Source organism: Galeopterus variegatus, unplaced genomic scaffold (assembly GCF_000696425.1).
Source record: "Galeopterus variegatus unplaced genomic scaffold, G_variegatus-3.0.2 Scaffold2146, whole genome shotgun sequence".
NCBI classification, from domain to species: Eukaryota; Metazoa; Chordata; class Mammalia; order Dermoptera; family Cynocephalidae; genus Galeopterus; species Galeopterus variegatus.
The window spans coordinates 306,570-317,173 of NW_007728257.1; the positions used below are offsets into that span (position 1 = coordinate 306,570).

The following is a 10,604-nucleotide window of genomic DNA, read 5'->3' on the forward strand; positions in this document are numbered from 1 at the left end:
TTAGTAAATTCTTGGGATAAAAAAAATTTAAAGATCATATCAAAGCACATTACAATTGCTTTAGAATTTTGTTTTATATAGAAAAAAACAATGTTACCAATATTTCAAGTTGCCAAAATTCATTCTTATTTTATATTTGATAAAAATTTGATAAAATCCTTTGTATTTAAGTGGTACACAGGTATTTAATGACTGATTAGCTAGTATAGCAAAAGAAGAGAAGCTAAATGACCTAGTTCCTAAAATGTTGTTTAATGTATTGATTAAAGTTCTGAATAATTTTTAAAAGTACTTGATTTAAATAAAATTAAATCTGTAGAAAGCAATTTTTCAAATGTGGTCAGATCTCCACGATTTGTGAGTTCATTATTTACAGATATTAATTCAACTATTTTGATAGCAAATAAGGGAAAATGTAATAAGGAAGTTAAAACTACTCTAAGAAACAAAAAGATTTTCTTCTAAGTATTTCCTGGAAGTACACAAGAAATCAATCACCTTTAAAATTTTTTTTACTCTCTTGGGTTATAAGTAACATTACATATTGAGTTAGTAATGATAATGAAATTTATTAGATCAAGACATATAGTTGTTGTGTTTTCAGTTGTTTCTATGACTATTTATATGCATCTCAATAGAAATTGAATTGGCGGAATCATGTTTATATTCTGTGAATTGCTATCGTCAAGTTCTCTGTTTTTGCAGTCATACTGTTGAAGATAATTATGTCCACTTAAACTACCTGAGCCTTATTGAAAATCATGTATTGGGAAAAAGTACTGAAGAAGGCCCCAGTCATCTGAGAAACCAAGAAAACAGCCTGGTGGTTTGGAGGGTCTGTAAGAGGGCAGGAGAAGGAGCATGCAGCAGAATGAGTTCAGACTAGAGTCAGAACACCTGAAATAGTTGAAATTCTCCTCCTAAGTAGCTATATGATTGCAGCCAGTCACTTATACCTTGTGCACATCTTGTCCCTCATCGCTACAACACTGGATGGTTTAGAGCATCAAATGAAGTAACATTTCAGTGACTATGACACCTTCCACCCATTTTTGTTGTTGTTGTTGCTGAGGCTTCCAGATAAGTCCCCAGCATTTATTGATGACATTGGAACATGGGACTGGTTCCTCTTCACTCCTAACCCTGTCACCATCTTGGGTGGATTACCTCGATAGGCTCAAATCCACTGATCCTCACTCACTTCTACTCAACTTCAGTCCTCTGCACCCTTGAATACTGTCATTACAGAACTGCCCTCCCCACAGGTACTTCCAGCTATGTCCAAAGTTACTTAAACCCCTTTCTTGCCCACATTCTTGTTTCCCTTGTCCCTTTAACCTTTGCTTCACCCACTTAGAAAACCCCCAAAATGACTCAAGCCAACTTTACTTGTGTGTGTGTGCATGTGTGTGTACATATGCATGGTGTGTGCTAAATTCCCTCAATGGTTAACTATTAGCTTCTGGATGACTTTCAAATTCTTCTGTGTGGCATTCAAGTTCCCTCATAATGTGGTTCCTGCATTCTTCCAAGTCTCATTTCCTCCCCCTCCTCTTCCTCCAAACCTATGTCTCTCCAATTACACTGAAACTATATGCAGTTGCCTTGATGGGCCTTTTTCTTCCTGCCTCCACAGCTTCCCACGTATGGTTCCTTCTGCCTGAAAACTTCATTTCACACGATCCTAGTGCACTCCAACTGCCTAACCTATAGTCCTCCCTTAACACGACAGGGCCATCCTTGACCTATGCCTGAACCCCAGCCTGGTTTAGGGGCTCGCTCTCTGTCCTCCCATGACACTCTGCGCTGCCCTCTGTCACACCGCTTGCCACACTCCATTGTAAGCATTTGCCTGTTCTCACACAGAAACTGTGAGCTCCTTAAAGACTGGGACAGTGCTTTCAGTCTTTCATCCTGAGCACGCTGTACAAAGTTTGGCAAACAGCAGGCAGGCATATATGTTCATGATGAATCCTGCTATGAAAGCACTTTTGTAAACTCTATTATTTCATATAGGTGGAGGGAATGCTGTTACTGTCCACAAAAAAAGCAAAAAGTGGCTTCGAATGTTGTAAACATTTTAAATTAAATACCCTATTATAAATAAAGAAGACCCCAAAAAGAATAAAATAAATTTGTTACAAAAAAAGATTGTTTTTCTGGTTCTGTGTGTATATGTGTGTGTGTGTGTAGCTCATGCCTATAGACAGAAATGGCAACTCTTGGTTTCTAAAAAAGATTTGAAAATATATCGCCTTTTATAAATGAATAATTTGGATCTATTTGAGGACTACGAAAATTAAATAAAATAAATCAATCAGTACTCTAAGTAACTACTAAATAAAGTCAACACTTGCTGTAGTGAGGAATCACCTTTAGAAATATGTCTCTTGTTGCTTAGGTGCCCAAGTTATGAGAGTTATTACCCAGTAGATTCCTAAAGAAATAAATTTTAACAATTGTAGCTACTATTTGATCAGCATTTTCCACTTTAAAATGTAGTTTAATGATTAACATCATATTTAATTTTCACAATTTTGTGAATTAAGTAGTATTGTTTTGTTTTTCTTTTTGTTGGCTGGCTGGTACAGGGATCGAACCCTGGACCTTGGTGTTATAACCAACTAAGCAAACTGGCCAGCACAAATTAAGTAGTGTCACTTCTCACTTACAAATGAGGGGGTTGAGGGACTTCCCAGGTACACTCAGCTTAGGGAGGAAGAGCAGGATCCAGTGTGAGGTTTTTGACTAGGAGGCCAGTGATTTCCCGATTACAAGATTGCTCTTCTCAAACCTATACTTCTCTTAGCTCTTCCATGGAACTAAGTCTTGGCTTGTTCGTAAGGGGAATTAAGAAGCTTGCAGCAAATGCAGGGGATGCCTCATTATTTCTACCCTAAAGTAAGCTAAATTGTTGCTACATTTTAGCTAATAGCTACTGTCAGAGATAGAACACACTGACTGTGAGTGGGATCCGTTCCTTGTATAATGGAGATCTACTTACAGATACAGCAAGCACAAAACCTTTTTTTAACAGCTGTGATTTCATAAAGCAGTTATATTTGGCTACTCCTTGAAACAGCTGTGCACATCCTGTGCAGGATTTTGAACTTGAAAACTAGAAGTTAAGGGGCTCTAAATGGCTTGCTCAGTTTCAAGAGATGATTTTGTAAATCCAATGCATTACTGGTCACATTGTTGTAATTTTTCACTGTCCTCTAACATATTACTGTACGAGAAGAACACATGGCAGTCATGATGGGATTGATTTGTTTCAGCAACACAAACATAATCTGTTTGCTTTTTAACAGCTTCCTGAGTAAAGCTAACTGACAAACTAAATAAAGACATTTTCTCCTAATTTGCAGCATCACATACAAGTATGTTAGATTAATAATGCAATTTAATTAATGTTTTCCTGTTACTGGGGAAGAGGTCTCAAAGCAAGATTAAAACAAAGGATAATTTCACTCGATTTCAGGATTTGATTAAGCTTTATGGTTGATGCCAAGTAATAATAACAAAAATGTTTGCATGTCTTATCATTTATGAGGCACTTTCATGTGCACATTGAAAGACACTTTACAAGAAGGTAAGCTTTATGGTTGATGCCAAGTAATAATAACAAAAATGTTTGCATGTCTTATCATTTATGGGGCACTTTCATGTGCACATTGAAAGACACTTTACAAGAAGCAGCATGGAGAGAAAAGGTGTATTTTTTCCATAGTGCTAGTTTCAAAATGAGTATTTATTGTTCTATTTGAAAACATTAAGCATATTACACAATTTTTTTCTATACAATAGTCAGCTGACTATAGACCAATTTCTCTGATTCTAATAACATCTGTGGCCACAAGGAAGAACATATTGCCACAGAATGAGTAATAACATATTTTTATATCAGAATTTGGGGAACAGTCTCCCAAATCCCCCAGAGCACCCTGAACTTCTCTTTTTTTGTTGTTGTTTTTAATTCCCTCCTATCACTTTTGTTATTATTTGTCCCATGTCTACCTTTCCCTCGATTGTAAGGTTCTTGCAGGCAGGACCACAGCTGCCTCGTTCCTGGTTACATCCCAGGGCCCAGCACAAGCCTTTGTGCCAAGCACATGCTCAGAATGTATTTGATGAATGGATGAGTTGATAAATTCCCTAGAGCTACACTGATTTTTACCAAGAGAACTGTATAACTGTATTATCTAAAGGTTTCATCACTTTTATATTCCTTTTTCCTATTTTGAATGCTTCTGCTTTAAAATAAGAGTAATATACTTGATTTATAATATAGCTCATAAAACACATTTGCTCTGTTTAATGCTTCTTCCTTGATAATACATCTCAACTTTTTGGAACACTTACATAATTTCATACAATGTAATTAAAAAAATTTTTAGTTGCTTTGGCTAAAAACCATAATGAAGTATTACTTAACATGCATAAAAAGTTTTTGTCTTTTGTAAAAGCATCTTTTTGATTTATATTCAATATTTCTCATGAAAACTTTTTGACATTAATTCAGTGTAATCTGTATTTAATATCATGTATTCTAAAAGGTATCTCATAACAAAAAGGTATTATCCCCATATCATAGGAAATAAAACATAAGATTATTAAAAGGTAAGTAAGAAAACTCAAATCTAGTAGGCAATCCAATATACATATTGGCTGACATCCCTTAAACTGGTCCATAATTAGTAAAGAAAGAAAAAGTATGATATAATGAATAGAAGTTTTCCTTCTTCAAAATCTGAGCTGGTAAATGTCAGCACTATGTTCAATGAATGTTAACATAGCCATAGGATCGTGTTATTTTACAACAGTGGCACAGACCTTTCATTTTCTGTTAGGATGCAGAGCCCCATCCCAGGTGACTGTTAGTAACTACAGCTATCAAACCTTCAAACAGGGCCTTCTTGGGCCGTAATTTTCATGGCCTAATTTTTGCTCATCTCAGTGTCAGTAGCTCATTAGAGGAGGTGACATACTGAGCCAGAGATCTCACATGACAATCACAGTTTGTGTCTAATGGTGTGTTTCTAAAACCAAATGCAACGAAGTCTAATAGTCACACCCACAGTCTAATGAGAACAGAGAATGGAGTCCTGCATCCTCCCGGAACATTATTGCTAGAGGAACACCAAGTGGGAGGTACCTGATTAACAGAAGCATCTGTATTAGCCACAGGTGAAGGGGAGCGACAGGCAGGTGGAGAGGAAATCTCACTGTTGGTTCCCTCCTCCCCAGACTCCTCAGTGACAGGTGACAGCAAAGTGTGACAGCGACCTGCAGTCATCTGCCACATAAAGTGTAGCCCAAAGGACATGAAAATCAGTTAGCTGTGTTATCAAAAGACCTGGTTAGGCACATGTCAAAACAAAGATAATTACATAACAAAAGTTAGAATTACTGAGACCCAGTTTACATATTAATTCTGTGTTAGTATTTAAAAGATTTGTCTTCAAGTGAATATGGTGCTAGGGACCATTTGCAAAATAATCGGGGAGGAGGGTGCATATCACATTTAAGAGTTTTGTTTTTGATTAAATACTTCAATTTTTTTGAGTGTTGTCTTTACAAATAACTAGAAAAATCAAGAATTATACAAATGGGGAAAGGTTCTACAAAATAAAGCTGGGTCTTTGGTGAACATCTCAAGTTTTGAATATCCTAGGGAGATAAGTGCACCCAAAGTAATATATTGCCAATAGAGGCACAGCACATATGAGGGAAAATATACAGCTCTGGCAAACGCTGTAGATACCAAAATGCTCAATGCACTTTAGATGCAAAGTGTATAGGAAAAAAAGATACACAATAAAACTTAATAAAGTTTATTCATTTTAATCCAAAGCTAAACTTTGTTTTTTCTTCTATTTTCTTATTTTTCTAATAATAGCTTTTCATCTAATTTTTATTAAACATTTATACAACATGCATATATCTGGTCAGCTTGAAAAACACAACTAAATATGAGTATATGTACCATGATTCTACCATCCCCCAGACAACTAGAACACTGCAGAGGGATTTGTTTGAAGGCTCAGCCTCTCAGTGCTATTGCTACATTATAAACGAATGCAGGGCAGACTTTCAGCATGTTAAGCAATTCAGCGGTCTCAAGCAAATAGTTTCGTCTCAACTGTTAGTGTTTACTTTGTCAGAGACTGGCCCCGGCTCAGATGTAGTCAGAGAGAGTTAAGGAAGCTGTTTCTCGAGTCAAATCTACAAGATCTCAGGCCGATCCCCAAAGCAAGCCCAGGTGAGGGAAGGCCGGGCTCCGGCGAGCAGCGCAGAGCGGCGGAGACTGGCGATCCTTACCATGACCACGGAGGGGTGGGCCGAAGGCGCGGGGAGGAGCTCCCCATCCAGGTCCTCGGTCCCTTCCGCCAGCCCCTCGACCTCGGTCACCGTCAGCAGCATGGTGGCGTGCTTGGCTTTCATCGTCAGCATCTTGCACTTGGAGTTCAAAGAGGCGATCTGCTCCTGGTAGCCCTTGATTTTCTGAGCCAGCTCCTGAGGAAACATGCCCCCCCTCCGTGTGTCACAGCAGCATCAAAAGGAAACAGAAGCGGCGGCGTTCATCTTCCTGCAGGGCGGCCAATGAGAGCGCAGAGCTGAGCGGGCGGCGGCGCCCCGAGGCAGGCAGGATGTGGACGGTGCAGCCGCCGAGTCAGCCTGCATCTCCCCGCAGAGCCAGACCGCAGCCTGCAGCCCGCAGCCTGCACGGAGAATGCGGGAGCCGCAGTGGGGACAAGGCAGGGGGATGCAGGTGAATGGCTTCTGAGAGCTGCGCCCTGTGGAATCATGAACTGCCCTAACAGTAAGAACTGAAACTTTCTTTAAAATGCCTACAGCATCTGAAATTTACCAGATGGTTAGATGTGTTTCCTGGACTTTGGACTTTCCAGCCACCAAAACTGTTAGCAATAAATATCGTTTCTTTACAAATTACCCAGTTTCAGGTATTTCTGATATAAGCGACAGAAACAGACTAATACACTAAGCTTTCTTACAAAGGCTTGCCCCAGGGATAAGTCTGAGGAACGTTTGTGAAGCGGACAGTTAGTCCTAGCTCTTCCACCTTTTGTGCCCTCATGGCCGGTCACAGCTCCCTACTGCAGTTCTCTACAATGGTGTGCCCATTCCCTAAGCTGGAATTCTCAACTTTATTGTGTGTAAAACTCATTGGGGTTGTTCATTAAAAATCCAGTTCTGGTCACTACTTCCAAAGATTTTGATTTACTAGCTGTATGAGAATCTGCATTTCATCATTAGCCTATGTCACTCCAATGCATTTTAAAAACAGTACTCTAGAACTTTCTCTGTAAGTCTAAACCTGCTTATATCTCATTGCCTTTGTGGATTGGTTATTCACGCTCTGATCAAATCCACTAAAATAAAATGGAGCACTAATGGATTAATGTGTTACTCGTTCTTCAGGAAGTATATATATATATACACATATAAATTTTAAAAATATTCACAGAGTATTTCTGAAAATGATTATAAAGGTGGGAATTTCAAATACCATGGCCGCTGGAAGAAAGCAGGCCTCTGGGCAGCCTTCTGTACCCAGGAGCAGGTCTCTGTGCCAGGTGGGAAGCAAAGGGGTCTGAGTATTCACTCCTATGATTTAAAAGTGGCAGGCTATTTTTTTCAAATTAAATGCAACCTTTGAAAAATTACAGAAAATAAAATGTGAATTTATTAGAAATGAATAAATTTATCAGTTAATTTTATGAATTAAAATGATCAGTATGAGAGCCAGATTCATCTTAAGATTAAAATTCCATTGAAAGCTGACAGAAGATACAGGCAGGAAAAAGGACTCTTCCAAATTTTTATGTTGTCATTAATCAGGCTTTCTCTCCACTCGGCACTTTCCTTCCTGTGTTTGTTTTATACATGCAATGGACCTAGGCAGGAAAAAGGACTCTTCCAAATTTTTATGTTGTCATTAATCAGGCTTTCTCTCCACTCAGCACTTTCCTTCCTGTGTTTGTTTTATACATGCAATGGACCTCTCAGGATGACATCATTATTTACAGGAAAATGTGTTCTAAATCACATGAGAAAACTAACAAATGTCAACATTGCTGTTTGGAACTGTGAAGAGAAAATGTGACAAAATGAACAAATCACTGAACTAGGATCCAGGAAGACCAGGTCTAGCGCTGACCGTGCTGAGAGTTCGCTCCGTGACCCTGGGCAAGTCTATTTTCCTGGGCCTGCATTCTTCTCTTTTGAGTAATGGAATAGCCCAAATAGTTTCTGCTACAGTGGGAAAAATCACAGAATTTGGAGCCAAAAAAAATGAGTTTGATTTCAGCTGCAATCAGTTACAAGATTTGGGAGCTCAGAAAGTCACTTTAAAAAGTCAGTTTTTTTAGTAAAATGTAGATGATAGAAAAAAAATTCATACCTCACAAGGTTGTTATAAAAAATAATGTAAAACATTGTAAGTTATTTTAAGAAATATAAAACAAAAAACTTTAGTAATAAGGATTATTGTTATTTCAGACAAGATTTTTTGTGTGTGTGGCTAGCTGGTAGAGGCACCCGAACTTGTGACCTTGGTGTTATAAGGCTGCACTCCAACTGTCTGAGCTAATCGGCCATCCCCCAGACAAGATTTTTAAAATATTTTCTGTACCATGTTAGAGGAGTTGTTACAACAAAATTCTGGATTTTATGATATGGCATTAAAAGTAGTTTCAAAATAAATAATGTAATATATAGTCTAATGTATGCATTATATAAGGATGATTTCAAAAATTTGCACAACAGGGCTGGCTAGTTAGGTCAGTTGGTTAGAGTGAAGTGTTATAACACCAAGGTCAAGGGTTCAGATCCTTGTACTGGCCAGCCACCAAAAAAAAAAAAAAATTGTCCAGAATATTTTCATTTAACCAATTTGTAAGAGAAATAGTTAACACAGATGATGTCTACAGTTGTAGGATTAAATGTAGGTGGGATATTTAAATTACTCTGTTAATCATACATAAATGCAAGTGATTGGCGTATTGCATCTGTCAAGAAATTAAAAAACTGCATTTGGAAAAGGAGGTAGTTAGGTTTTCTTTTTTTGTCTTTCTTGTGACCGGTAAGGGGATCGCAACCCTTGGCTTGGTGTCGCCTGCACTGGCCATCCCCATATAGGATCCGAACCCGTGGTGGAAGTGCCGCTGTGCTCCCAAGTGCTGCACTCTCCTGAGTGCGCCACGGGGCTGGTCCAGGTTTTCCATTCTTAAAAGACAACACTTGAATCCTCTGAGAACCTCACTATGATATTTGGTTTGGAAAAATAGTTTGTTGTTCTCATGACAAAGTTAAAAGACAGCAGATGAAACAATAAACTAAATGACTATCCTTGGCACAGAGAAATAATACACCTCCCGCCCAGTAGCTTACCATAATTTATGGTGATATAAACCAACCCCCAAGGGAAAGAGTGAACTTGACCTATATGGAATTGACAGGACTGGAAAAGAAATTCACTGCTAAGTGTCAATGAGCTCAATCATTTATGTGCTATAGACTAGGTCTGCACAGGAATGTCCAAGTTCTAAAGTCATCATTATGCCAAAGGATCAAGGAAGCAGGTATGTTTGAAAATAGAGGAAATGCTAACAGGTCCAATCTGAAAATTAGCAAAGTAAACAACATGGACCATTCTCTGATTTTGGTGAATGGAACTGAAATGACTAATATTTGAAAGAGCAAATGATTTTCTTTTTAATATGAAATACTCCTTTTTTTTAAGAGGTTGATTAGTGCAGCAAAGCTTTGAACTCCGGTGTTTCTTAGTCTCTAAAAACAGGTAGTAGAATATGTTTTAGTGTACTAACTGTGGGAATTTTGGGTGCAGGAGACAATCAGTGGGTCCCAGAGGAGATATGTCATGAACAACAAGGAAAGAGGTTGTGAAATCAAGGGGAAGACTCACGTTACTGGATCAGCAAAAATCACACTCCAAATGCAAAGACAGCCAGAGTTGCTGCCCAAGAACTGAACACGTTGCATGCGGGACAGGGGGAGAACTTTCTCTTTCATTCACTAGAAACCAACCATATATTCCAATGAAGCCAACTCTGCCTATATTCCTGTCTCACCTCATGCCGAGAAATCTGGGCTTGTAGCTCCTGGATATTACTGGTGGCCACGGGTTTATCCTCAATCTCGGTGTGAGCACCTTCTATCAGCTGCTGGAGATGCTTCATTTCTTGCTCATAGTGTTCGTACTGCACCACGGCCTCCTTAAAAACAAAAACAGACAAACACGTGATTTTCTTTCTATGTCAATACCTGAATAAACGATCCTGTACTGCATTCTGCCAAACTCTACTGTGGACTCCTATTTTTACCTGTGTGTCTAGGGGATAAAGAGATCATAAGTGAATTTCCTAGATGGTTCAAATTCTCAGCTTTACTTAAATATTTCAGAACTTTCTCTCTAAAATATTGTAGCCAAATGATTGATGGAATCAAAATAGTTAAGTGGTCAGGCTTCTCTCTCTCCTCCCTACCCGTGTTGTACCGAAGATGGAACATAATGGTCAGAAGGTGGCAAGCAGTATGGGAAACAGGATTATTTCATTTTT

The 10,604-nt window shown here is 38.5% G+C and overlaps 1 protein-coding gene across 4 annotated transcripts in view; it reads right to left on the reverse strand.

The window, feature by feature from the left end:
• LOC103596914 (nesprin-1) overlaps window positions 1–10,326 on the reverse strand; it is a 168,877-nt gene extending 158,551 nt beyond the window's left edge. For 3 of the 4 annotated variants that reach the window (XM_008580689.1, XM_008580688.1, XM_008580687.1), the window contains exons 1-3: window positions 10,116–10,326; window positions 6,322–6,516; window positions 5,156–5,296 (exon numbers count right to left, since the gene is read on the reverse strand). In XM_008580689.1, coding sequence (XP_008578911.1) covers window positions 5,156–5,296; window positions 6,322–6,516; window positions 10,116–10,223 — 444 coding nt within the window. In that variant the 5' untranslated portion in view covers window positions 10,224–10,326. Of the gene's footprint in view, window positions 1–5,155; window positions 5,297–6,321; window positions 6,772–10,115 lie in introns of those variants that run through there. The other variant, XM_008580690.1, reaches the window with a different exon arrangement.
• Window positions 10,327–10,604: the final 278 nt, after the last annotated feature.